Genomic DNA, 27958 nt, shown 5'->3' with positions numbered 1-27958 from the left:
TTTCATTCTGCTCCAAACTCTATATATGCCAGTGTAAGCTATTGATTTACAATACAGTACATGATACTCTTTGAGAGCTCTCTTAAACAGTATGACGTCCACACAGACGTGGCCAGAGAAGGGCTGGGCACTCTTACATCTGTTGTTGGTGATGGCGTCTTTCTCTCATTCTGAGGAACTGATGTGCAGGCGGAGAGGGGACCCTGAAAACCCCCAGCTATCTAAGGATGGAGACATTATATTGGGGGGAATCTTCTCTTTCCACAGCAGCTGGAAAGACAGAAAGGATACCTTTATGCACAAACCACTGCCACTGCAGTGCACCAGGTAAATTAAACCACAGAAATCTATTTAGATTTGAAATATCCAAGAGAATATGGGCATAGATTAAAAACATGTACAAAAAAGGATATCAAATTGAGTATTAGATAACAAATGCTCCAAGCTGTGTGTATTCATATTTTTATTGTATCTTTTTAAACAAAAATTGGTTGCAATTTCAACTACTTATAACTGTCCACATCAAGTTTGAGTTTCAGAGGGTTCCAGTATGCCCAGGCTATGCTGTTTGCCATAGAGGAGATAAATAACAGTACAGACCTACTGCCTGGAATCTCTTTGGGCTATAAGGTCTATGATGTCTGTGGCTCCATTGCCAGAGGTGTGACAGTCACACTAGCTTTGGCTAATGGTAATGAAGTAGTAACTGTACTGTCTGAGGCACCATGTACCAGGCCTGCCCAAGTTCAGGCCATTTTGGGAGTGACGTCCTCCTCTCCTTGCATGGCTATATCTACTGTCATTGGATCTTTTCATATCCCTCTGGTGGGTGAGATTGGTAAAAATGGAATTGTGTTTGTGAAAAACAATTAGCAAAAGTGATTTCTAAATAATTTTGTTGTGCTGAGTAAATGTTTGATGTTTTTTATCTTTATCTTGGGACATTTTTTCCTTTTAGATCAGCCACTTTGCTACGTGTGCTTGTCTCAGTGATAAAACCAAATACCCATCCTTCCTCAGAACAATACCCAGTGATTACTACCAGAGCAGAGCCCTGGCCCAGTTGGTCAAGCACTTTGGTTGGACTTGGGTTGGAGCTATTAGGACAAATGATGATTATGGAAATAATGGCATGGCCATATTCACAGAAACCGCCCAGCAGCTGGGAATCTGTCTGGAGTACTCTGTGTCTTTCTTTAGAACAGATCCATCAGACGAATTACTAAAGATAATTGAAATAATCAGGGCTTCCACTTCCAAAGTAATTATTGCCTTCCTCTCCCACATGGATATGGATGTCCTAATACACGAGTTGTCTCACCACAATTTGACTGGATACCAGTGGGTTGGCTCTGAGGGCTGGATCTTTGATTCTCAAACTGCAGCATCAGATAAGCATCATATTCTGGATGGTGCCATAGGCCTGTCCATCCCCAAAGCACATGTCAGTGGCATGAAAGAGTTCATGTTGGATGTGAAACCGCTCAATTCATCAAGTAATGAAATGTTTACAGAGTTTTGGGAGACATTGTTTAACTGTAAGTTCAAGCAGTCAAAGTCATCAGCAGGGAATCAGAGAGAATGTACTGGACATGAAGATCTGACTGGAGTGCAGAACAGCTTCACTGATATGTCGCTCATGCCTATCTTTAACAATGTTTATAAAGGAGTGTATGCTGTGGCCCATGCACTTCATCGTATTCTCAGCTGTGATACAACATGTGACAATAAGGTGAAGCTGGATCCATTTATGGTGAGTTGAGCATCAAAGCCTTGAATTATACACCTAAAATATTATTTCTGAATGAAGTCAGATTACAGCAAAATGTTTTGAATTTTGAAAAATTATTTGTTGTATTCTGTCTCTCATGCTGTTAGAAAATATGCCTACAAACTGTTTGTCAGATAATGGTCTACACAGACATATATGTTCTTAGATTTTACAGCACATAAAAAGAATCCAGTTCAAAACAAAGGAAGGAGAAGAGGTTTACTTCGACGAGAATGGAGATCCAGCAGCAAAATATGAAATTATAAACTGGCAGCCAACAGAAAATGGTATTGTAGACTTTGTCACAGTTGGTGTTTATGATGCATCTTTACCTGCAGACCAACAGATGAATCTGCAAAATAAGTCTTTAATATGGGCAAAAAACTCACAACAGGTAAACTACCACGTGATCATTGTAATTGTTAATGTTAGTCTATATGACTTATTTTAATTGTATAAGGTTTTCAGTTATCGTTGCTATATCATAATGTTTGGTGTTGATGCATCAAAATGAATAACTGACTCTTGCAAAAAGTGAATGTCCATACATTTTTCTCACAGTTGTTTTGTTGATGCAGGTGCCTGTGTCAGTTTGCAGTGAGAAATGTCCACCAGGAACTCGTAAGGTTCTCCAGAAAGGAAAGCCTGTCTGCTGCTATGACTGTTTAAGATGTGCAGAGGGAGAAATAAGCAACATTACAGGTGTAGTAATATTCAATGCAAGACGAAGCAAAAGCCTAGTTCAAGATGTGTCGTTCACATGCCTATTTCAAGAGAAACATTATTACATAAAAATCAGCTCAGCAAGCATCCAATATCCTAAAGTAATACTAATATAGAAGTCTGAAATGAGCTGCAGAGATTTCTGCACAGACTTGTAAATGCATATCAAGGTGTAAAAATTAAATATGATCATTTAAAGATCAGTTTCCCCCTGAAATTGTAATAAATGCATTAGAGTGGATGAAAATTTGTTGGACATTCTAACAACGCAATAGCGTGATATGTTTAAAAAAACAACATATATAATGATTGGTTATGAATAAAACTTATTCATACCATGTAGTTGTCATACAGTTGTAAATTTTTTTTATCTGGTAATCATGTAGTGTCTCTCTTATAGAAAGAAAAGAAAGAAAGAAAAGATGTAACAAAGGAAAAAAGGAAACAAATGTACTGACTAACACCTGCTTCAATATTATTCTTCAGATTCTATCACCTGTGTGAGATGCCACCCTGAGTTCTGGTCAAATGAGAAAAGAGATGTCTGTGTAAAGAAGGAGGCAGAGTTTCTATCCTATGAAGAGATTATGGGAGCTCTGCTCACTGCAGCCTCCCTGTTTGGAACATGCATGACGGCTGTTGTGGCATTCATTTTCTTCAGATACAGGCAGACTCCTATTGTCAAGGCCAACAACTCTGAGCTGAGCTTCCTGCTGCTCTTCTCCTTGACTCTGTGTTTCCTGTGTTCTCTGACCTTCATCGGCCGGCCCTCCGAGTGGTCCTGCATGCTGAGACACACAGCATTCGGCATCACCTTTGTCCTCTGTATCTCTTGTGTTCTGGGGAAAACTATAGTGGTGTTAATGGCCTTCAGGGCCACACTTCCAGGCAGTAATGTGATGAAATGGTTTGGGCCTGTACAGCAGAAACTCAGTGTTCTGGGTTTCACTCTCATACAGGTTATCATATGTATCCTTTGGTTAACAATTTCTCCCCCTTTTCCATTTAAGAATTTTAAGGAATTCAAGGACAAAATCATCTTAGAGTGTGCTCTGGGCTCAGCAGTAGGCTTTTGGGCTGTACTTGGGTACATAGGACTTCTGGCCATGTTATGTTTTATTCTCGCTTTTCTGGCTCGGAAACTGCCTGATAATTTCAATGAAGCCAAATTTATCACCTTCAGCATGCTGATATTCTGTGCAGTGTGGATCACTTTTATCCCAGCATATGTCAGCTCTCCTGGGAAGTTCAGTGTTGCTGTGGAGATATTTGCTATTCTTGCTTCAAGTTTTGGACTCCTTATTTGTATTTTTATTCCAAAATGTTACATTATTTTACTGAAACCAGAGACAAATACAAAACAGAATATGCTGGGGAAGGGGGCACCAAAATCATTCTGAAAATTTTAAATAATGCAGTGGTAATGGCATAATAATTTATTAACCTATCAAACTGTCAAGTAGACGTCCATCCTAGTTTTAATGATGACTCTTTTTGCTGTTGTATTGTTAAGCTGTATTGACTGTATCGTGACATAGTATATTGATATAGAAATTTAAAACAAAATCCTAATTTTCACAGACAAAAATGTGGCTTGACTTGTTTGGTCTCCTGTGGCCTCCTAAGGCTTGAGGTCAACCATGATCACTTCCTGCTTGTTGTTGAACAGATATAAATCCTTGTCAGAGCTGTAAAGCTGATTGGCCTGGCTTGAAGAGCAAAGCTATGCCATTTTTAGGGCTGCACCCCTTGTTTCTCGTCTACCATTTAGATCTTAAACAAGACAAAGACGTCTATGACATTCTACTCACGAATACTCTCGTCAGAAGTTTTAAGTCAGAGATCAGAGCAACAGCAGTTCGAACCTATGTTGCCTTGGAGGGAGCAGACCAAAAGACTGGGGTGTATGTTGTTCATCTGGGAAAAAAACTGGACTGACCTCCAACAAAAGCAGGGTAAGAAACAATAACTAGCGCACTTCATGTGAGCTTATAATTGAAGGTGTTCTAGTGATTTTTCCTCATAGATTATTGCGCAGATTTTGATGTTGTGCAAGCAAAATTATAATACTGCCTATGGCCCCAAAATTATTGTCTGACTACTGTGCCGATACCAATGTTACTACCATTATGGCCAAGGTTTTCTTTGACTGCACCCACTTTTCAGTTGGCAAGTACATTTTTTAGCATCCATCCCTGTCTGCCTAGACTCAGTTTTGACAAGCACTTTGTTATTATTTGTTGAGCCCAACCCGTCTTAACCCTGCAGGGTCCAGTCCCACCTCAGCTCTCATCCCCCCGGGCTTTGCTGGAGACCAGCTCAAGCCTTGCACTTTGTTTCGTCCTAGGTCCCTGAGGGTCCGGTTCCAGGCCTGCAGCTTTCTCCTCCACCACCAGCCAACCAAGTTTCTCAGCACCAGCAGGTATGGCAAGGAACAAAAGAGTGATCGGAGTCCTCCAGCCTGCAACCAGGACAAAGAATCACAACCCTTCGTCCAGCTGGGCTCATCAACAGATTGGCCAGCTAAGGTAGCAGTAATCTGAAGGACTGGTAACAAACTCTAACTGGGCATAATAACATAGCATAACTGTATACATGGGTAAGCAATGTTTTAACCTTCTGAATGTATTGGTTTGGATTTGCGTTAATGTTCTTTGAGTTTGATTATTGTGATGTGTTGTAGTTTACTGTGCAGCCATAAAGTTAAATTGATATTAGTTTGCTCACAGACACAGGGTCTTACATGCAACTAACCATCCTTTCCTAACCTGGAACCTTTATCCTACCCACTCAGACATACAGTGTTACAAATAGGCCACGACGGAGAGACGAAGCTAAGCTAACAGCCACAGCACATGGCTTGGGCCTTTGTCTTCCTCTGACACACACACCAAGGCGTCTGGCAGCCATTTTGTAGGGAGTTACCATTTGGTTCTCCCATCTTACCTACGTTTGCATATTCACATGTATATACACACCCCCTCACATACACACACACACGCACTCTCCCTATTGTTTGTTAGATTGCTATGTTTGACTTTAATGTTTAAATGAATGTTTTACTCCACATGCTGTCTTCTTTAATGTCTTATATTTGCAGTTTAACTAGCATTTGCTTATTGTAATTGTCAGTTTTACTTTTTCGTTTTATCTTCTGACAATTCTTGAATATGTTGTTGTTCCCACCTTGTGTCAAAAGGAAAAAAAATGACATAATAGATAAAAGGTTATTATAACAGTAAACTTACTTACTTAGTTATGGTTTATTACTCTTAATAAAAGACAGGTAGAAACTGCTGAGCAAGCGCTGAGAAACTTGAATTCACAGACATATTTCATTTTTTCTTTTATTAAGAACCTGAAGTGGACAGAATTCCTCTAGAACAAGACATTGACACAAGGACATATTATTTAATCCATCTGTAAACACCACTTCAGTGTTTTCCTTAACCTTCACCACTCTCAGGTACAACAAGCTGTTTTTAGCAAAGCAAAATCTAAAAATACAATGTGTGCTACCTGCCTAGCACTAAATGTCTGAAACACGAAGTTAGCAAAGTTAGCCAGTGGACATAGTAGAGCTTTTAGCATCTAAAGAGTTTGTGGAGACCAAAACATAGCTAAAAGGAGAATTCATGTTGGAGTTAGATTCACAAAGTGCAAGCAAACACGACTCCAAAGTGAATGCTAAAATTGTCCTTTGTCTGCTGAATGTGTAAATAAGCTAACACATGTAATGGATTAGCCAATGGCAATAGTAGCTTTATAATGTGATAATGTTATGATTATGGCTTGTTTCACCACCTCCAAGTCACCTAAAAAATAAAATGAATCCTAAAAGTTTGATCAGTCTCTTAAATAAGACTGTACTGTTGTGGGGCATTTCAGTAATCTAATAAGTCTAATGTTCCCAACTTTACATTATGTTGATTCTTCATTTACGGAATTTCCCCTCGGTGATTAATAAAGTATTTTTGATTGATTGATTGATTGATTTTCAATGTTTAAATTGCAATATATTGTGATTCGTGTAAAAAAAAAAAAAAGGAAACAGCACAAGTAATATGCTTATATCTTAATATATAGTTAAATGATACATATCTAAAATCAACTAAGACCCAAAACTCTTTTTGTTGGGCACCTCCCAGCCTTTTCCACCCCACCTACTAGGTCCACTGAGATCAAACTTTTCAAGCTACACCAAAATGTATAAATACCAGTGCTAGCTTTTGATTTCCTTAAAGATCACCCTGACCATTTTAGAGCCAGTGGTTTAGCTCTCTCAGACAGTATGACGTCAACTCAGAGGTGGCGTGAGAAAGGTTGGGAACTCTTACAGCTGTTGTTGATGGCATCTTTCTCGCAGGCTAAGGAGCCGACGTGCAGGCTGAGAACTAATCCTGAGAACCCCCAGCTATCTAAAGATGGGGACGTTATTTTGGGGGGAATGTTCTCTTTCCACAGCAGGTGGAAAGACCGACAGCATACCTACATGCACAAACCACTACCACTGCAGTGCACCAGGTAAATTATACTGTAAATATCTATTTACATTTTAAATATCTAGAGGAAGTGAGTACATGTCCAGAAAAGGTTTTTTTAAACTTATCATTAAAGTAAGAAATATTCCTTGTTATGAATATTAATATCATCAAATGGTTTAGTTTTCTGTGCTATAGTTTTTGTTTTAATTACATTATTTGCAGCTCCAACTATTTACTACTGTCTGCATTTAGTTTACATTTCAGAGAGTTCCAGTTTGCCCAGGCTATGCTTTTTGCCATAGAGGAGATTAATAACAGCACGGACCTACTGCCTGGAATCTCTCTTGGTTATAACATCTATGATATCTGTGGCTCCATTGCCAGAGGTGTGAGGGTTGCACTGGCCTTGGCTAATGGTAATGAAGTGATATCTGTACCCTCTAATGCACCATGTACCAGACCTGCCCAAGTGCAGGCCATTATGGGAGAGACCTCTTCCTCTCCTTCTATGGCTATATCTACTGTCATCGGACCCTTTCATATCCCACTGGTAGGTAAGAATGACAATGCAATGAAAAATTATATTTAGGAAAAATTATCATTGCTGTTTTTACTGTAATTTACTTGTTTGTCATGGCAAAGGGGGTTCTAGAAATTGTGGCACTCTGTGTAAATTCATGCTTTTTGCATATCTTAATTCTTTTAGATCAGCCACTTTGCCACTTGTGCTTGTCTCAGTGATAAACCCAAATACCCATCCTTTGTAAGAACAATACCCAGTGATTACTACCAGAGCAGAGCCCTGGCCCAGTTGGTCAAGCACTTTGGTTGGACTTGGGTTGGAGCTATTAGGACAAATGATGATTATGGCAATAATGGCATGGCCATATTCATAGAAACCGCCCAGCAGCTGGGAATCTGTCTGGAGTACTCTGTGTCTTTCTTCAGAACAGATCCACCAGACAAAATACTTAAGACAATTAACATTATCAAAGCTTCGACTTCCAAGGTGATTGTTGCCTTCCTCTCCCACTTGGATATGGATCTGCTAACACATGAGTTGTCTCACCACAACTTGACTGGATACCAGTGGGTAGGCTCTGAGAGTTGGATCTTTGACTCCCAAACTGCAGCCATGGATAGACATCATATTCTGGATGGTGCCATAGGCCTGTCCATCCCCAAAGCACATGTCAGTGGCATGAAAGAGTTCATGTTGGATGTGAAACCGCTCAATTCATCAAGTAATGAAATGTTTACAGAGTTTTGGGAGACATTATTTAACTGTAAGTTCAAGCAGCCAAAGTCATCAGCAGGGAATCAGAGAGAATGTACTGGACATGAAGATCTGACTGGAGTGCAGAACAGCTTCACTGATATGTCGCTCATGCCTATCTTTAACAATGTTTATAAAGGAGTGTATGCTGTGGCCCATGCACTTCATCGTATTCTCAACTGTGATACAACATGTGACAATAAGGTGAAGCTGGATCCATTTACAGTGAGTTAGACTCCAAAGACTTAGTAGTTTTCACATCAAGCCACATTAAAGCAAATGGTTTATAATTTCAAAAATAAGTTAATGCAGTCTTTTTATCATGCTGTTGAGACAGTATGGGATGATGCTGTCTGTCTATCATGCTAATTTACACTGATGCATATATTCTTAGATTTTACAGCACATAAAAAAGATTCAGTTCAAAACAAAGGAAGGAGAAGAGGTTTACTTTGATGAAAATGGAGATCCACCAGCAAAGTATGAGATAATGAACTGGCAGCCAACAGAAAATGGTATTGTGGACTTTGTCACAGTCGGTCTTTATGATGCATCTTTACCTGCAGACCAACAGCTGAATCTGCAAAATAAGTCTTTAATTTGGGCACAAAACTCACAACAGGTAAACCACCATGTGATCATTATTATTGTTAATGTCAGTCTATATGTCTTATAAGTTTATACGGTATTGATTACTATTATTGTATCATAATGTTTGGTTTAGATGAATCAAAATGACAATAGATGCTTGCAAAGTGAATGCCCGTACATTTTTATCATTGTCACTTTGTTGGTGCAGGTGCCTGTGTCAGTTTGCAGTGAGAAATGTCCCCCAGGAACTCACAAGGTTCTCCAGAAAGGAAAGCCTGTCTGCTGCTATGACTGTTTAAGATGTGCAGAGGGAGAAATAAGCAACATTACAGGTAGTAATATTTAATGTTATGTTGATGTTGTAATTATTGTCCCCGGAGGGCAATTCTGTTGTAAGATAAAATACATGAGACAAAGATACTATCATCCACAAGTCATTGGTAAAGACACCATGAACAACATCAACAGCAAACAACAAGTTTACAAAGTGTAGTGAGTGAGAAATACAAGTGCTCAAATGTATGAATTGTAACAATGAAAGGTGGACAGTACAGTTTGTAGTTAATGGCAGTGGTTCCCTGAGAAATGAAGGAGCCCTGACCTCTTGAGCTCCCAAATCCAGGGGCTCTATATCTCCACCAAGAGGGCAGAAGGTGGAACTCATAGTTTAAGGCATGAGATGGGTGGATCAAGGTGGAGGTGATCTTGTTTTCTGTTGTACAGCAGAGAGAGACTGAGCTTGGACATCCCTGTAGTCTTGGCAGCTGTCTGAAGCTTTGTCTTACCCCTCAACCTAAGATTCGCAAACCAGAAGATCATACATAAGTCAGAAAATAGTAAATGAATGTATGTTCAGTCTTGAAAATGCTCATTAAAGGCCCAATATGAAATATGTATGCTTCTCAAAGTGTATTTAACATTACTCAAATTCAATTGTTTATCTTAAAAATTAGAAAATCCTAGGAAGAATTGAGAAATCTGTGTTTTCAGCCGAATTATTCTCACACTTCTTGCGTCGCATACATAGTAGGGGAAGGGGAAATAGTGGCATGCATTGTCAGCTGAAGTGTAGTATTTGGTATATCCACTATAAATCACAAGTGCAGATATAACTAATTACAAAGTTAATTATGCAGCACTCCCCCTAAATTGTAAAAAAAAAACATTATCAATAATAAGTTATGAAAAATGGTGCTTAAAGGGTCAGCTCATTCCAATTACAAAAACACCTACAGTATTTTCTTAACTTGTGATGAACAAGCACATATAGTTCATGCCAGTGCAATAAAGGTATTAACAGTGAATTTGGTTGTTTTGCTACACTAGGCTATTGGAAAAAAAAAAACATCTCATACCTGGTGATACTTTTCAAGAAACAATATATATAATGCTTATTCATTAATAAATTTTAAAAAACAACTGAACAAAAAATAGTGAATAATTCCTCTTTATAATGTATCTTGGACTTGTGAAATCCAAATCATGTAATCATGTAGTGTCTTGTAAGCAAAGAAAAGCTGCAACATAAAGACAAAAGAGAAAAATTTACTGACTAACACCTGCTTCAATATTATTCTTCAGATTCTATCACCTGTGTGAGATGTCACCCTGAGTTCTGGTCAAATGAGAGAAGAGATGTCTGCGTAAAGAAGGAGGCAGAGTTTCTGTCCTATGAAGAGATTATGGGAGCTCTGCTCACTGCAGCCTCCCTGTTTGGTACATGCATGACAGCTGTTGTGGCATTCATTTTCTTCAGATACAGGCAGACTCCTATTGTCAAGGCCAACAACTCTGAGCTGAGCTTCCTGCTGCTCTTCTCCTTGACTCTGTGTTTCCTGTGTTCTCTGACCTTCATCGGCCGGCCCTCTGAGTGGTCCTGCATGCTGAGACACACAGCATTCGGCATCACCTTTGTCCTCTGTATCTCTTGTGTTCTGGGGAAAACTATAGTGGTGTTAATGGCCTTCAGGGCCACACTTCCAGGCAGTAATGTGATGAAATGGTTTGGTCCTGCACAGCAGAAACTCAGTGTTCTGGGTTTCACTCTCATACAGGTTATCATATGTATCCTTTGGTTAACAATTTCTCCTCCTTTTCCATTTAAGAATTTTAAGGAATTCAAGGACAAAATCATCTTAGAGTGTGCTCTGGGCTCAGCAGTAGGCTTTTGGGCTGTACTTGGGTACATAGGACTTCTGGCCATGTTATGTTTTATTCTCGCTTTTCTGGCTCGGAAACTGCCTGATAATTTCAATGAAGCCAAATTTATCACCTTCAGCATGCTGATATTCTGTGCAGTGTGGATCACTTTTATCCCAGCATATGTCAGCTCTCCTGGGAAGTTTAGTGTTGCTGTGGAGATATTTGCTATTCTTGCTTCAAGTTTTGGACTCCTTATTTGTATTTTTATTCCAAAATGTTACATTATTTTACTGAAACCAGAGAAAAATACAAAACAGAATATGCTGGGGAAGGGAGCACCAAAATCATTCTGAGAGCTTTAACTGTGGTAGCAAAGGCATTGTAGTACCATTATGATTTTCAAATAATAATTTGTTAATGTTCCCATATTATTCTGCTCTTTTTGAAGTTTGTACTGATATTTGGGGGCCCTACCAGAATAAGGGAACATGGTTTAATGTTCCAAAAACATAGAATTTTTTTCATACCAGACATGGTTGTTTTCAGCCTCTTTCTGCAAACTCCATTTAAGAATAACAGAACAACTGACACGTTCATTTTACAGGTAGCTGGTTGTAGTGAGGAAACACTAAGGAGGTTTTCAGAGGGTGGGAACAGTCAGCCTACGAGGTCACGTCGCCTTATGACATCATCAGGGAAGCTGAATCTAAACATCGTGTTTTCACATACATTTGCTGAAAGAGGAGTAAAACAAGAGAGGATGGTCTATTCAAATAATTTATGAGGGGACATTAAAATGGTCATCTTGGATAATATGGGACCTTTAACCAGACTGTCAAGTAGACTTCTACCTTTATTATACATCTGTATTATTTTTTCACTGTATTCCATTTGTGGCATAGCATGTTAACCCTTTAACCTTCTGCTCAACCATATGGTAGAGCACATTTTGACTCACTATATCTTATTGAAAACATGTCTTACTTACGACATCTCAACCGTTTGGTAGAGGCCAATATTTCCAAAAATGTGGGGTCTGTTCATAAAAAAACATTGATTTTTGTAATTAGTGCCCCAAGGAAATAAAATATATAAAGAATACATTTTTTCATTGCTTTTTTCTTGGTGAGGGGGTATGATAGCATTTAATACTATGTAATGTACAGTTGGTATACTTAGCTAAAACTAATGCAGTCTAATGAAAAAGCTAATGAAAAATAAATCCTTCCCTCGTGAATGTCATAATGTGCAGTTTTTTGTTGAAACGCTTTTGAGAAGTTTAAATTGAATTGTATAGTCATAGTCAATTGCTTATAGGATAACCCTATCAAGTCTAGAAGGTGATAAAATAGTCTGTAGATTCTGCGGCCTAATGTGCATTTAGGGATGTTTCAATGAGAATCGCATCCTCAAATTAGCATGAATAGCTGAAAAGTATGTTTACATTTGTTGCAAGAGCACACAGAATGCATTCATTTCTTTGCTACCTGCAGCAGCTAGCAGAGCAGACGATCTCTCAATTATCACGTGGAACTGAGATAATTCAACAGTCAGCAGCTCACTCTACTGGCCACACAGCATCTGTACATGAAGCTTCAATGCGCCCAATGAGAGGTGGTGGTGAAATCTTTACAGATGTCTCCACAGCCAGCCACAGTATGCATCTCCCTCTGATCTTTGTTTCAATTTCACGTCCATAGTAGCTTTGAAGTTATGCTCATCAGCTACTATACAGTTTTGAGCCACTGCAAGGGAGCCTTCATCTTGGTTTATAACTGTTTAAGGTATTTATGGATTTCTTGGACCTCTAAAGGAGGCATTAGTTGCTGTTTGATATGTGCAAGTTTGATAAGACATTGAACTTCTTTCAGAAACTGCTATGACAAGTCTCTATGTTGTTAAAGCTCTCCCACCTTTATGCTTAGAGGGTCCCTTTTTCCAAAGCACTGAGTAAGCTGCTCCACTGGGAGAACATAATGTCTGTTGTACATTATAGTAGTGAACAGCCATACTGTATTGCATTAAGCATTAATACAGCCTGCCCATTCTTTATGCAACACTCCATTCATACTTCCTTGCCTGACACTCAAATGGCAGTACTAACGGTTGGAGCTTCATAAACAGGAGTTTGTGCGCCTTGGGCCAACGGGATATTGTAGCTGTAATGTATGGCAATAAGTTTATACGCCATCCTTTGGTGAATTTACTCATTAGGTCACTGGCCCCACTCACAATCAAAGCTATTTCCTTGACCATATCTTTTGGATTTATAACAGACAGCCTGTCTACTAATGTCTCTGTCTTTGATCATTTCACCATTACATTAACCCTGTCTGCAGTCTCATTGCAGTGCATTCCATTATGGGAGAGACCTCTTTCTCTCCTTCTACTACTACTACTACTACTACGTACTGCTATCGGACCCTTTCAACAAATGATGATTACTGCAATAATGGCATTGCCACATTCACAGAAACCGCCCAGCAGCTGGGAATCTGTCTGGAGTACTCTGTCTCTTTCTTTAGAACAGATCCACCAGACAAAATACAAAAGACAGTTAACATTATCAAAAATTTGACTTTCAAGGTCACAATGATATGGATGTGCATGAGTTATCTCACTACAACTTGACTGGGTACCAGTGGGTAGGCTCAGAGAGTTGGATCTTTGATTCCCAAACTGCAGCCATGGATAAGCATCATATTCTGGATGGTGCCATAGGCCTGTCCATCCCCAAAGCACGTCAGCAGCATGAGAGAGTTCATGTTGGATGTGAAGCCACTCAATTCATCAAGTAATGAAATGTTTACAGAGTTTTGGGAGACATTATTTAACTGTAAGTTCAAGCAGTCAAAGTCATCAGCAGGGAATCAGAGAGAATGTACTGGACATGAAGATCTGACTGGAGTGCAGAACAGCTTCACTGATATGTCGCTCATGCCTATCTTTAACAATGTTTATAAAGGAGTGTATGCTGTGGCCCATGCACTTCATCGTATTCTCAGCTGTAATACAACATGTGACAATAAGGTGAAGCTGGATCCATTTACGGTGAGTTGAAGTCCACAGACTTTAATTATATTTTTACATGAACTCACATTATCAAAGAAAATGGGTTATAATTTGTAAAATGAGTTGTTGCAGTCTGTCTGTCGTGCTAATTTACATTGATGCATAACTTCTTAGATTTTACAGCACATAAAAAAGATTCAGTTCAAAACAAAGGGAGGAGAAGAGGTGTAGATGGTGTACTTAAAGAACAGAATCCACAGTTTCGCAAACAAAAACACCTTTGGTTTAACTTGTTTGGTCTCCCGTTGTCTCCTGAGGCTTGATTTCAACAATGACAACTCCCTCCTTGTTGTTGAACATGTATAAAGCCATGGCATGAACCCTAGAGCTGATTGGTCAAGCCTGAAGAGCAGAGCGGAGTTATGCCATTGTTGAGGCTGCTCCTCTTGGTTATGCTAATGGAGAAGGGAGACTCCATGTGCCGACTGCAAGTCTCAGCACAACCAGCTGAACTGGCACAAGATGGTGACCTTGTTATTGGAGGCATTTTTTCATTTCGCACAGGGCAGGATTATGTAATTAACACATTTCAGACAATTCCAGAAAAACGGAAATGCAACAAGTATGTATTTTTGGAGTTAAATATTTTAAATGGTTTTGTATATTTGAGACATTAATATAAATATATATTCTTTCATTCATCTTTCAATACCCCCAGCTTCAATTTTAGAGAATTTAAATTTGCTCAAGCAATGATATTTGCAGTCAATGAGATCAACAAAAATCTAGACTTACTCCCTAATGTTAAACTTGGCTACAAGATCTATGATAACTGTGGAACAATGGACATACTGAGAGCTGCACTGGCACTGGTGAGTGGACTAAAGGGAGAAGTCAGAGATGAAAACTGCACTAAAACTGAGACAGTTCAAGCAATCCTGGGACATTCAGGATCAAGACCAACTATTGCTTTTGCACAAGTTGTTGGAAGGTTTCAGGTACCTGTGGTAAGTCAAAGAAGAAAGGTAATTTGAGTCCATGTCAAGTGTCAACATTGTGTTAAGTGTGCTGCTGGAAATATTCATCACAATGTTCTGCAAAATTATAACGATTGCATGATTCTAAATTGTGATTATGTGATCTAGTTGAATAGTTGCTCTGTCACTGCCAATAAACTGTTTGTATGTTTCATTGCAGATCAGCCATTTTGCAACCTGTGCCTGCCTGAGTAACAGGAAAGAGTACCCTACTTTTTTCAGAACTATTCCCAGTGACTACTACCAGAGCAGAGCACTGGCAAAGCTGGTAAAGCACTTTGGTTGGACCTGGATTGGGGCAATAGCTGTGAATAATGAGTATGGCCTTAATGGTATAGCTACGTTTATCCAAGCTGCACAAGAATATGGAGTGTGCATTGAGTATTCTGAAGCATTTTCATCATCAGATCCTCCTGATAGTCTGCAGAAAATAATAGAGATCATTAAGCATGCCACTTCAAAAGTGATTATGGCCTTCATGTCTCACAGAGAAATTAAGTTGCTGGCAAAAGAGTTGTACAAACAGAACATTACAGGGCTGCAATGGGTTGGCAGTGATGCCTGGATAACAGATCACTCTCTGGCTGACAGTGAGGGACACAGCATACTGTTGCACTCACTTGGCTTCACTGTCAGCAAAGCTAAGATCCCGGGGCTGGAAGAGCACCTGAGGCAGCTCCACCCCTCACAGTTTCCTGACAGTCAGTTTGTCAGAGATTTCTGGGAAGACGTGTTCGACTGCTCTCTGAATGACACTGCAAACACACAAAGAAAGCCATGCAGCGGCTTTGAGAGCTTGCAAAATATTGAATCACAGTTCACTGATGTCTCTGCGTTGAGATTCACTAATAATGTATACAAGTCAGTTTACGCAGTGGCTCATGCTCTTGACAACCTGATTAAATGTGAGGAAGGTAAAGGGCCCTTATCGAACGGGAGCTGTGTAGATACCAAACACATTCAACCATGGCAGGTGAGGAACCACCAGTTAAGTGTGACACAGTGATAACAGCAAGAATCTGTAAATAAATCCCTGTAAATTTTCTTTACTAGGTTTTGCAATATCTCAACACCGTGAATTTCACCACTGAGGAAGGGGAAAGAGTCTATTTTGACAGTAATGGAGACTCCCCAGCAAGATATGAACTTGTTCATTTACAAATGACAAACAAAGGAAGCATGGAAGGAGTAACAATCGGCATTTATGATGCTTCCCTCCCAGAGAGTCATCAGTTTATCATGAATAGCAACCCTGTTTTCTGGGGAAATGGGCTGACAGAGGTAAAGAGATTAGACTTGTGTTTTATATACTTTTTTGTGTATGTTTAACTGTAAGTATTGCTCAGATTGCACACAAATGTTATTAATAAATTGTGTTTATGTTGTGTGGGAGGTCCCTGTGTCAGTCTGCAGTAAGAGCTGTCTCCCAGGAACCCATAAGGTCCTCCAGAAAGGAAAGCCAGTCTGCTGTTATGATTGCATACCCTGTCCGGCAGGCGAGATCAGTAATTTGACAGGTCTATAACCAATATTTCATTTGCTGTTTGAAATGCCATGACATATATTATTGTTGTGAGTGTTAACCTCAAAACATCAATTTAACTCCATATTTCTCTGCATTCATTTTCATTTCACAGATTCATTACACTGTATGAAATGCCCGCCGGAGTACTGGTCCAATAAGCAGAGAGATACCTGCATCCCCAAATCAATAGAATTCTTGGCATATGATGAAATCCTGGGAACACTGTTGGCCTTATTTTCTCTGCTGGGAGTTTTTATAACTATGATCACAACGCTAGTCTTCTACTGCCACAAAGAAACCCCACTAGTACGAGCCAACAACTCTGAGCTGAGCTTCCTGCTGCTCTTCTCCTTGACTCTGTGTTTCCTGTGTTCTCTGACCTTCATCGGCCGGCCCTCCGAGTGGTCCTGCATGCTGAGACACACAGCATTCGGCATCACCTTTGTCCTCTGTATCTCTTGTGTTCTGGGGAAAACTATAGTGGTGTTAATGGCCTTCAGGGCCACACTTCCAGGCAGTAATGTGATGAAGTGGTTTGGGCCTGTACAGCAGAGACTCAGTGTTCTGGGTTTTACTCTCATACAGGTTCTGATTTGCATACTTTGGTTGACAATCAACCCTCCCTTTCCTTTCAAGAATTTGATGCTTTATAAGGACAGAATCATCTTAGAGTGCAATCTTGGCTCGGCTGTAGGGTTCTGGGTCGTATTAGGGTATATAGGTCTTCTAGCTCTATTGTGTTTTGTACTCGCTTTTTTGGCTCGCAAGCTGCCTGATAATTTTAATGATGCAAAATTTATCACCTTTAGCATGCTGATATTCTGTGCAGTATGGGTCACTTTTATCCCAGCATATGTCAGCTCTCCTGGGAAATTCACAGTAGCTGTAGAGATTTTTGCTATTCTGGCTTCCAGTTATGGACTGATTTTCAGCTTTTTTTTGCCAAAATGTTTTATAATTTTGTTTAGGCCTGAGCAAAACACTAAGAAACACATAATGGGAAAGACGCCTAATAATGACATACGTTATTAACTGTTCATAATTTATCTGTTCTCTTTGGCTTCTACTTTCAAATAAGGTGCAAGCTGTGCTTCTTTTTGTCTTTCATTTGTTCTCCATTGGATACGAATTTGTTTCACTGAATAAATCTTTAATTGAAGTTTGTTGTGTGTCGTTTTTTCAGGAATATCACTTCTCCACGACTAAAAAGTTGTAAAGTCAGAGAGCACTGTCCATAATGTAGCTTCTGACACTATAACAAAAAGCAGTGTGAAGAAAATGTTCCTTGCCTCATGAAATAAGCCAACACTGGTAAATTTTCTAACCCAACAACAACGGTATATAACTGTAGCATCAAAATTATCAGTGTGGTATACTAAAACAAGTCTGTAATTCTATAAATAGGGCTGACTGGAGACACAAAAGTAATCAAAGTAGTCATTCTAAGGACTCTTGAATGAAATATAACTGCTACAATCTAAGACTATCTTGTCATTTTTAAAATAGCATTTTTAATGTGAGAGATGTAGTTCAACAGTGGATTTATGACAAATTCAGAGTTTGCCTTTAAAATAATTTTTGATAGATATGAAAAAAGTAAGCGATCAAGAGCTATTCATAATGGACATAATTCACACAAGAAGTTATATTTGTTAATGTGCATCTCTTTTTGGACAATTCTAATGGATTTAGTGTGCAAAGGCCTTAAACACATATGTAGGCTACAATACAACAGGATGCAGGATGCACTAACAATGCTTATTCACCCCTTTTTCATTTAAACAATTGAAGCGTATGTGGGATGTCATATTAAGCATTAAGCACTTCTTGTCTACCTAATAATTTTAAATTCTCCCGTTTGTAATTAGGAGTAATCAGATAAAGGGATGGGTTCATATTAATCCAATCATTTCTTAACATAACACTAAATGCACATATGTACTTCTAAAGAGTCCCTGCAATTGAATGGAAAAGTGGTTTTGAATGAAATACGACTTAACCAGTGGTTAGAGTTTGAGTTTTACCTTAGTCTAATAGCCATAACTGCTACAAAAAATGCAAGCACTAAATGACAGCCCTTATTTCAGAACAAATGTTTATGAATAGTGTATTAATTCTGTAAGTAAGAAACTTTCTGATAGCATAACCACAAAACGGTTCTGATAAGGTTCAGTGAAGCAGCATAGCCTCAGATTTCCCCCTGACATTTATGAAAAAATATTTGCACTGACACTGGTACTCTAAAGTTCAAAAATACAATGATGCAATACATCACAAATAAAGATTTCATGTGTGCATAGACAAAAACAACTTGGAAGAAAAACAGTTAAAGATAAATAAGTCCCCATGTGTTGTAAGCATGACTTCATTACCCAGTGGCTCGATCCCAGTGGGAACGCTGCAGCGGGGCCTCAAAACACAGACACAAGAGATTAAACATTGCAGATTGCTCCATCCTTTTACGTAACAACAAGAAGAGCAGGTGGTACATTGCTTCAAGCGGCAAAAATAGCATCTATATTAATTAACATATTTGTCACAACATGTCAATGTAACACTTCCAGTCAATTAAGGGTTTGTTTTGATCGCTCCCTTCCATGCTTTTTTCCCCCTCTGGGTCTGACCTCAGGTCTGCAGTACAGTGCCATTGTTTGTCTTTAATTAAATAACAAAATGTGTTAAAATAAAGAATATATCAATAAGAATAATACAATGTATTTGTATGTATATACAAATGTATTTTCTTTTCAGTTAGAGAGCTCTTGGAGACCATGAACGCCTTAAATCTCTTGCCAATTGCCCATAGATATTGGGGGGCCCACAATATGTGTCAAAATCCAGCTGCTGTCTGTAGGGGCTTAACAAAATATGTATTATTATGAAATGTCAATCTGAAATTTGAGAAAGATAGATATAGCCCCAACTAATGTATTGTAGAATATGTCCTGTATAGTTTGATTGTGTTGCTACCATGTGCCAGGCTCCATAACACCACATAAGGAACACTTAACCCTCAACCCACCGACTGGGGTACCCACAGACAACAGAGGTGAATCTTTGGCATATGTCACAGGTCATGGTTTCAGCACGGCAATAGTAAATAATCATGTTGATAACCTGATGAAACTAATGTGATGTGTCTATGAACAGTTCCATTGCAGCTACTCAGTATCATATTTTACAAAGGAATGAATAACAAATATTATATTAAAATACAGTGTAGTTATTGCATACTGATTGTTGTACACCACACCCAGTTTTTCTCTGTCCCAGGAGGGACTGCCTTCATTTGTACGATACCCTAAAGCAGCAGGTCCATGGACAGGAGCACGGACATGAACTGGGTTGAAATGGCCTGGGCAAGGTATATAGAGTGGCACAGGGCAGAGTTAGAGGCCAGTCTGCAGAGCACAGTAATGCCTCCACTAAAGCTGGTCCTCCTGGTTCTTCAGGAGGGAGATGCCGGTCCGGGATGCAGGAGAGTGAGCTGGAGGCTGGAGACAGGTGGCATTTTAACCTTTCACATGGGACACATAGGCAATGTGCCCACATTTCAGAACTTACCCAAACCTCCAACATGCCTGGAATAAGTATGTGTTTTTCATTTTGTTCAGTTATGTGCTTTATTTTTCAATACATTTTGTGCAAATCAAATATTATGTTTTTTACAAATGCGTGAACAACCACAACATCAGCTATAACATACACAGTATAATTCCTGTGGAATGACAAGATTTAAGAAGTCTGCTGTTCTAGATTTAGTCAGTGGTTAGAGGTAGTTCATAGATGAGAGGAAGAAAACACTGACATTGCACTTGCTGTACTGAGCCACTCTAGCTCCACACCCATGGATACAAATGGCAAAAAATGTTGTGTAAAATTGTGCAAAAGCCCATATGTGAACATGTTTTTCAAACACTGGCATTTAGGTTTTTGTGATGTTGTATACTGTATGTCTATTCTTGATTTAAAATAGATTAGACTAGATTAACTTCTCTGATCCTTTAAATTTTAGTATATAAGCCTTTTCTACACAATTAACGTGCAAAGAACAAATTATTCTCTTTTGTACAGCTCAGCCACTGTGTAACCTGTGCATTTCTCAGCAACAGAGAAGGTTTCTCTTCCTTGTTCTGACCTATTGTCAATGACCTCCACCACAGTAGAGCCCTGGCAAGGCTGGTCAAGCACTTCAGCTGGACGTGGGTGTCAGCAAAAAGCAGCAAAACTGACCATGGTATCAACAGGATTGCCACATTTATATAAGCTACAGAAGAAGAGGGGCTGTGTGCAAAGCATTAACAGGCATTTCACCAAACAGGTCCTCTTTGTGAGTTGACATAAGTAATTTATGTGATGCATTCCAACTTCTGAAGTCCTTGCGACCTTCATGTCTGCACAGTGAAGTTAATGTGCTGGACAGGACTGCAGATTTCTGGGGATACATGTTTGACTGCTCTCTGAGTGACACTGCAAACCCACAAACAAACCAATGCAGAGGCTTTGAGAGCCTGCAGAATGTTGAATCATATTTTGCATATATTTCTGAGCTGAGATTCACTGCATACGAGTCAGTTTATTCACTGATCCGCACACTCCACAATCTTGTCACATGTGAAGAGGGGAAGGACCCCTTCTTCAATAGTACTAAATACACTGAAACATGGCAGCTGAGGAAGAGAACACAAAGGTTATTGATCTTTTAAAATCACTGATTTGTTTATGTTCCGTGAAATTCAGATGTTATTTGAAATTACAAAGTATTACAAAAAACCCCTGCTGTTTATAAGTCCTTTTAAGTCCTGTCCTTTACAGGTGCTACAATATTTACAGACTGTGAACTTCACAACAAATCAGGGGGAAAGAGTGACTTTTGACCAGAATGGAAATTCACCTGCAAGTTATGAACTAAATATTTAATCTAGTGTGGAGAGAAGAAAGTCATATGATGCATGTAAATATTGATTTGTTCCCACATTTCTGGGTTGTCAGTCACAACAACATACTGCATAACATTTCATAAACAACTACAATAAAGTGCTGGAAAAAAAGTTTATAACTTGACTGAATGTTTCTTAGAAAAAGTAAGAGTAATAAAATAAAAAAGTGAACACACTGTAGGTCCCATACAACTCCACATATTCATGCACCAGATGACAGTGCCTGTGTGCAGTGAGAGGGCCCCTCTCCCCCCAGAAAACACAAAAGAGGCCCTGCAGAAAAAGAATGTCTGTTTACTGTTATGACTGTATTCAATGTGCAGAGAGTGAAATCAGCAACAGGGATCATGGGGATCATTTTAACATTCTTTTATTTGATGGGAGCAATTTGACAACTATAAAGCATTTATGTTCTTTGCCAACAACTGTCAACAACTCTGAGCTGAACAACTCTCCTGCTGCTCTTCTCCTTGACTCTGTGTTTCCTGTGTTCTCTGACCTTCATCGGCCGGCCCTCTGAGCGGTCCTGCATGCTGCGACACACAGGATACAGCATCACCTTTGTCCTCTGCATAATTATAACAGAAGACCAACATACAATTCTAATGTTTAGCTCTACACCAGTACACATGTACAATGTGTATGCATGAACATTATGATCATCAACAGTGTCCCTCATTATTACATGTTCGAATAGAAACACGAAATCATTTCCACAAAGTAGCAGATTTTACATCAACATTGTATAAAATTTTTGGTTTTCACTGTAAATCGAAACAGATAATGCTTTCTACATCTTTCAACAGGCTTAAATTGGCTCAGAGAGATTATTGTAGAAAGGTTTAGGCTACTGTATTTTTAGCAGCTTTTCAGAGTTATTTGTTAATGCATCATTAAAGTAGGTCTACATAACATAGAAGCATACACTTTTTTCAAGGTTTTGCACAATTTATAATAATGATTTATTTCATTACAAAAGTCTGAAAAGACACAAAAGTATGATTTTGACAAGGTTACAAAGTTTGTAATCTGCCAATGGTCTCAAGGGCAAAGGTGAATTACCTGTGTAAAGTCTACAATGTGGCACAAGCAGACCCATGTGCATGTCTGCGCCTGCCTCCACACCTGTATTATCAGCACTTACAATGATTTGATAAAGTTGTGATATAATAAGGATTTATGTTCTCTTGTCATAATGGGCAAACCCCAGATGTAACTCAATATATTGATTAATAACTCTATTATCTACATCTGTGCTTTTCCTACCGTAGCATGTCATGGAAATTTACCAACTGGCTACACTCAAAATGAGCAGACACTGAAAATTTTGTCAGTATTTAATTTTCTCCTTCTGACCACAGTCCTGACCTTCCAAATAGCTAGCTGGCTACTTGGCTATGTGGTAGCAATAGACTGAACAAAATAAAATACACATATACATCTATAGATAGTTCAGCCCACTCCTTCTTCTTGTAGAGATAATTTCACAACAATAAAGATAAATGGAGAGTGCTCAGCCTTTTTTTCAGTTTGTTTTCTTCATACATCACTATCAGCAACAAGTTACAGTCATAAATTGTGGCAAACTATTTCTAGCTTAATATATAGCTGTTATACACTTAACAGCTATACACATGCACTCACTGTTTGGCGCTGGTGTCCAGAATCATCCCCAAGAATCTAAAGGCTTTAACCAAAACAATTTCAGTAAACACTGATTTACAATTGATCGTTACTGAGAAGCGGGTCCCATGTGTATTCTTGTCAGATTTATTCTTCATGCCTGACATCCTTCAGGTCCTCCAAAAAAAAAAAAAAAATATTTGCATGAACCTCTGATGATGGCCCATGAAGTTGCCTCCTACGCCTGAGTGGTATACAGGAAGCTATAAAACACATCCTTCCAAGGATCCTGACTGTGCCAAAGGCTAGGATCTGAGATGACAACAGTCGCATTTGTCTTTTTAACACTGTGCATTTGGATTGTGTCATCTGGCACATGGCTCAGTCTGGACCAGTGTACTGAGCCCAGTCAGTATGGGCATCATGAAGAGACAAAGGGCTTCAGCTCAGGCGTATCATATAAAAACGCCGTTATACATGACAAAACAGAACTGACAGTGACATGTGAGAGGTGAGTAAACTGTTGGTAAATTACAGTGATTTCTGTTTTCTTCATTTCTTCAACTTGTTGCTCATTAAGGGATTTTGTTTTTTCTGTCAAGGACATGGATACACCAGTGTGGTTTCCCACGAATTCATCAGCGATTAGCTTGTAATTTAATGATTTCCTCAGTGAGAAACCAAGCTGAATTAAGGGGGCCTAAACACCGTATTGAGATACTCCTCAAAAGACAATTAGACAATCTCTAGAGAAGCTGTTTGGAGTTAATTACAATTTCCAAGTCAATTTACTGTAATTGTACACAAAGTACAACAGTCTCTTTGGGTTATTATGCTTTAAAAATTGCACTGTTAGATTTTAAGTTTTTGTTTTACCAACATCTCACCATTTTTTTCTGCTTAAATGTCACTTTAGCTAATGACTGGCTATAAATGGCAACCCATTGTGTGATTAATGCAATACATGCCAGTAGTAGGGGGGGGGGGGGGTCACATAATGTTATCATTAATTGATGTTTTTGCCTTTTTTCCTACCTGTTTAGATCTCCTGTAATGAGTGTTGCCTTGGAGAGGATTTTCTTTCCTAGTGTGACACTGAACTGCATGATCTTTAATGGTTGTGTGAACCTGTTGCAAAGAATGAAGGAGACTGTGGATGGAGAGAAGCAACACACACATGTGTACAAGTGTAAATTCCAGCAGTTGTTGGAATTTTTCCAATGTAAGACCATCCGTCTTCTACTTGAGATAGAGGTGAGCGCCAGGAGTAGATATAAAGAGGAATATAGAGGAATCATATTCCTCATAAGGCATATTAAATGAAATCTGAATCTAGAGCAGTACACTCATTGTTCATCTGTCATTGTTCTTCATACAGATAAAGACTGATAATCCCAGCACACATTTGAGTCACCAAAGTCCTTCATCTGTTCTGAGATCGGTGGCTCATTGCTCCCACATCGTTGCCCTTTTACTAGTGGGCCACTGGAAAGCAATGGATTGTGTCTGTACCTGCATGGCATGCAACCATGAGGTCAAAACCTTGCAAAGCTTTTTGCACAGGGAACTTGGACCTGTAGTTTCAGAATATGTGGTCTGCATCTTGTCTGAGAGCCTGATATCCTCAAAAAAATCAAAAAAGGCTCATGTCAGAATCTGCCACATGCAGGTTGGTATACATACCTATGGTATTTCTATACATTGTCTTAATGCTGCCTCTGACTCTCAGCAGCACTGTGTGTCACAGTACAGATATAGATATAGATATAGATTTTGGGTGGCTAACTCAGTGAATTTATATACAGTGAAGTAAATACTGTATTCTGTAATGTTTATATTATACAGAATACTATTTATTCTCATATCGCCCAGCCATACTTGCATGAATGTGTGGTGTGTGCAGTAACTTTTGATATCTTGTCAGCAGATGCTATCAAACTTCTGTGCACCACGCTGTCCAAAAAAAGATTTTCTAAGAGAAGCAGGTAAGATTAAAAACACAAAGCATTTCATTACAGGAAAAGCATGCTTTAATTTCCATAAAAGGTTCCATAATTGAAAAGTTTTTTCCTCAGATGACACCAAATGTGTTGTTGACACAGGCTGGGTGGAGAGAGTGCGGCCTGCAGACACCAGCAAATGGCTTGCAAGATTCTTTCTGGCTGCTGTGTTACTGCTTGGAATCTACGTGACAAGAATAAAAATATCACCAAACAGAGTCAATCCTGCTCCTGGTAATAACTCCACAATGGTGATACTTTTTACCATGACATTGCAGTGTTTTTCTCTATCCTCTGAGTGGTCCAGCATAGCTGTCGGGTTCTCTTTTGCCGTCTGCTTCTTTTGTGCTCTGGGAAGAACCGTACATGTGTTAATTGTCTGCAGAGCAGCTCATACTGTCGTGAAACTAGTTTGTACCACACAGCAGCAGCGTAGGGCTCTGCATGTCACTATGCTGTTCATCTGGTTGACTTTCAGCCCTCCTTTTCCAAATAAGAATGTAAAACAGTGGTTTGAAGACATACTTGTTGAGGGAGATGTGGGGTCAACATTAAGATCCTTAACTATGTTAGGGCAGATAGAGCTACTGGCTAGCATGTACAATGTGTGTGTCTTACTTTCCAGTTACCTAGCTAAACTGAATTTTTTGAGTGTGCTCTTAAATGTACAACTGGCAACGCTACAGAATCCGAGGGCACCGGCAGAGTATGTAATGGTTATTAAGATCAACAGGTTGATTTAAACATGCCATGCTGTATCTTAAGTTAAATATGACGTGAAGATTCAGAAACATGTAGATACAAGAATCTGAAATTTACTAGATTATTATGTTTTTCCCTTATTTTCAGCCTCTAAACCTGCTTTACCAGCCCAGTGTCTTTACAGGAGCATTTTAGCTTGAAACATATTTATTTTGGTGATCTCAGTCCAATTGTTGCATTCCCAAAAAAGAAACACCATCAAAGAAAACAAAACCAAGCAAATAAAAAAATTTGTGTAAGAATGAAATACCATTAACATCCTCAGCAGCTGAGGCAATGAATATAAAATCTTTAACATTATTTCATTTATTTTATGTGAAGATAGCCCTCTAAAATGATCAACGTTCATGACAGTTGGTTGTAATGCTATTTTATACAATATTTTTGAGTGCAAGAAACATTTGTGCATTGTTTTTATAAATTATATTAAATCTTTTTTTCATTGAAATGCCTCCTGTGTGTTAATTTATAGTAATCTCGAATTATGTCATATGTAAAACACTAAGCATACTCTATGTGACTACAGCCCGTATGTCTTTCTTTCCAGGGTTTTATTTTCTGTTAAGGGATGCTATCTTCTTTTCTGTCTAAATGTCTTGTGCTGCATCTGCTCTATGATATGCTGTACTGCAACAAAAAAATAGAAAAAATAAAATGAAATGATTGAAATTAATTCAATCATTCAATTCCCCAATTCCATCAGCATTTTTAGGGCTAATCTTGGTGGTCAAGTAATATTACAAAGTTTGCCAAGAAGGAGCAAAATTTGATGCAAACGTCTTTTTGATTCAAAATTAATCCTAAATCATGTTTCTTCTAACTCAAACTAGTCACTAAAATCAGATCTTTTTTTTACTATTTGCTAATTTACCGAAAGTTGCTCATGCTTTCTTCTATTCTCGGCTTGATTATTGTAAGCACGCTTATTTTACAGCCTGAGCTCCCTCCACCATCTCTAGTTGATACAAAACACTGTTGTTCCTCTCATTACCTGGACAAAGACGTCATCACCCCTTCCCTCACCCCCTTACATTGGCTCCCTGTGAGATTCTTAATTGATCCTAAGATGTTTTGGGTTAGTATCAAACTCTTATCAGGCCTCAATTCTAAATATATTTCTGATGTACTTATCCGGTATGTGCCCTCTCGACCGGACAGAGCGCTGCTAGTTACTCACAGCACCCAGTCTGTGACAGAGGGGAATCATGTTTTTGCAATGAACTCTTGTGCAAAGCACTTTGTAACATTATTAAGAAAAGTGCTATATGGAGTTTGTTAAAGTTTTATAGAGACCTTTGATAACTTTTCATCGTTGATGTCCCGTTACATCCCCTGTAAATCACCAAAACTGCGTGAAAAATCCAATATGGCCGACTTCCTGTTTGGTTTAGATCATCCCTCCAAGAGACTTTTTTGTTCGTCTTGAAGAGATACATGAACCCTCCGAATTTCGTACATGTACATAAAACGCAGTTCCGGGGCTTGAAATTAGGGGGCGCTACAGAGCCATTTTGCCACGCCCATTTGCGAAACCTATAAAATATGTAATTTTTCACCACGACTGATGCGTGTGCAAATTTTCGTGAGTTTTCGTGCATGTTTAGGCCCCCAAATTAGCAACTCTTTGTGTGGAAGAAGAAGAATAATTCCTTGCATTTCAACTATGTTTTCGGCTCCCTGGTTGCCTGGTTTCTTACATTTCACGTATTTTTTCAACCCCTTCCTGCTCGGGGCCTATGGGGTCCGTACACCTCTTGGTTCTTGGGTACTGACATGTTTCCTCCCTTGCATGTCTTGCATCCACGAATTTCAATAGGGTCCTCGCACCGCTTGGTGCTCGGGCCCTAATAAAAGAAAAAAATTTAAACCCTTTTTAAAAGATATTTTAAGCATTTTTACATTTCAATCAGAATTCAAATAATCACAATAAACTATTAATCATGATAAACTATATATATTCTGTGTTATGTAATTCTAATTAAATACCGTCTATAAGTCTATAACTATTTTGAAACATTCAAGACAGACTTGTTTTATTTCACCTGAAAAGAACTGTTTTCCACATGCAATTT

General features: G+C 38.9%; 3 protein-coding genes across 3 annotated transcripts; all 3 read left to right on the top strand.

Moving 5' to 3' along the window:
- The first annotated feature begins 133 nt into the window (after positions 1-133).
- On the top strand, positions 134-3894 carry LOC139199829 (extracellular calcium-sensing receptor-like). Its single transcript, XM_070829003.1, has 6 exons — positions 134-327; positions 528-825; positions 959-1753; positions 1938-2165; positions 2350-2473; positions 2981-3894. Exons 1-6 carry the CDS (start codon positions 152-154, stop codon positions 3892-3894), a joined length of 2535 nt encoding a protein of 844 aa, XP_070685104.1. The 5' UTR covers positions 134-151.
- Positions 3895-6839: 2945 nt separating this feature from the next.
- Positions 6840-11340, top strand: LOC139199833 (extracellular calcium-sensing receptor-like). The gene is made up of 6 exons (XM_070829008.1): positions 6840-7018; positions 7231-7528; positions 7685-8479; positions 8649-8876; positions 9054-9177; positions 10427-11340. Exons 1-6 carry the CDS (start codon positions 6843-6845, stop codon positions 11338-11340), a joined length of 2535 nt encoding a protein of 844 aa, XP_070685109.1. The 5' UTR covers positions 6840-6842.
- A 3135-nt stretch (positions 11341-14475) lies between these two features.
- On the top strand, positions 14476-17593 carry LOC139199828 (extracellular calcium-sensing receptor-like). The gene is made up of 6 exons (XM_070829002.1): positions 14476-14621; positions 14718-15006; positions 15197-16009; positions 16090-16317; positions 16430-16553; positions 16674-17593. The coding sequence occupies exons 1-6, from the start codon at positions 14476-14478 to the stop codon at positions 17591-17593; spliced, it is 2520 nt and encodes an 839-aa protein (XP_070685103.1).
- Positions 17594-27958: the final 10365 nt, after the last annotated feature.

Source organism: Pempheris klunzingeri, chromosome 4 (assembly GCF_042242105.1).
Source record: "Pempheris klunzingeri isolate RE-2024b chromosome 4, fPemKlu1.hap1, whole genome shotgun sequence".
Classification (NCBI taxonomy): domain Eukaryota; kingdom Metazoa; phylum Chordata; class Actinopteri; order Acropomatiformes; family Pempheridae; genus Pempheris; species Pempheris klunzingeri.
Note: the sequence above shows the minus strand (reverse complement) of the source record. Positions and strands in the feature narration are given on the sequence as shown.

Excerpts from the sequence above, each read along its gene's own strand:
- LOC139199829 (XM_070829003.1), top strand. The coding sequence starts at position 152 with ATGGCGTCTTTCTCTCATTCTGAGGAACTGATGTGCAGGCGGAGAGGG. Across the intron at positions 2,166-2,349 it reads GGGCAAAAAACTCACAACAG|GTGCCTGTGTCAGTTTGCAG; the intron begins GTAAACTACCAC and ends TTGTTGATGCAG. Across the intron at positions 2,474-2,980 it reads AGAAATAAGCAACATTACAG|ATTCTATCACCTGTGTGAGA; the intron begins GTGTAGTAATAT and ends ATTATTCTTCAG.
- LOC139199833 (XM_070829008.1), top strand. The coding sequence starts at position 6,843 with ATGGCATCTTTCTCGCAGGCTAAGGAGCCGACGTGCAGGCTGAGAACT. Across the intron at positions 7,019-7,230 it reads CTACCACTGCAGTGCACCAG|TTTACATTTCAGAGAGTTCC; the intron begins GTAAATTATACT and ends GTCTGCATTTAG. Across the intron at positions 8,877-9,053 it reads GGGCACAAAACTCACAACAG|GTGCCTGTGTCAGTTTGCAG; the intron begins GTAAACCACCAT and ends TTGTTGGTGCAG.
- LOC139199828 (XM_070829002.1), top strand. The coding sequence starts at position 14,476 with ATGTGCCGACTGCAAGTCTCAGCACAACCAGCTGAACTGGCACAAGAT. Across the intron at positions 14,622-14,717 it reads GAAAAACGGAAATGCAACAA|CTTCAATTTTAGAGAATTTA; the intron begins GTATGTATTTTT and ends CAATACCCCCAG. Across the intron at positions 16,318-16,429 it reads GGGGAAATGGGCTGACAGAG|GTCCCTGTGTCAGTCTGCAG; the intron begins GTAAAGAGATTA and ends GTTGTGTGGGAG.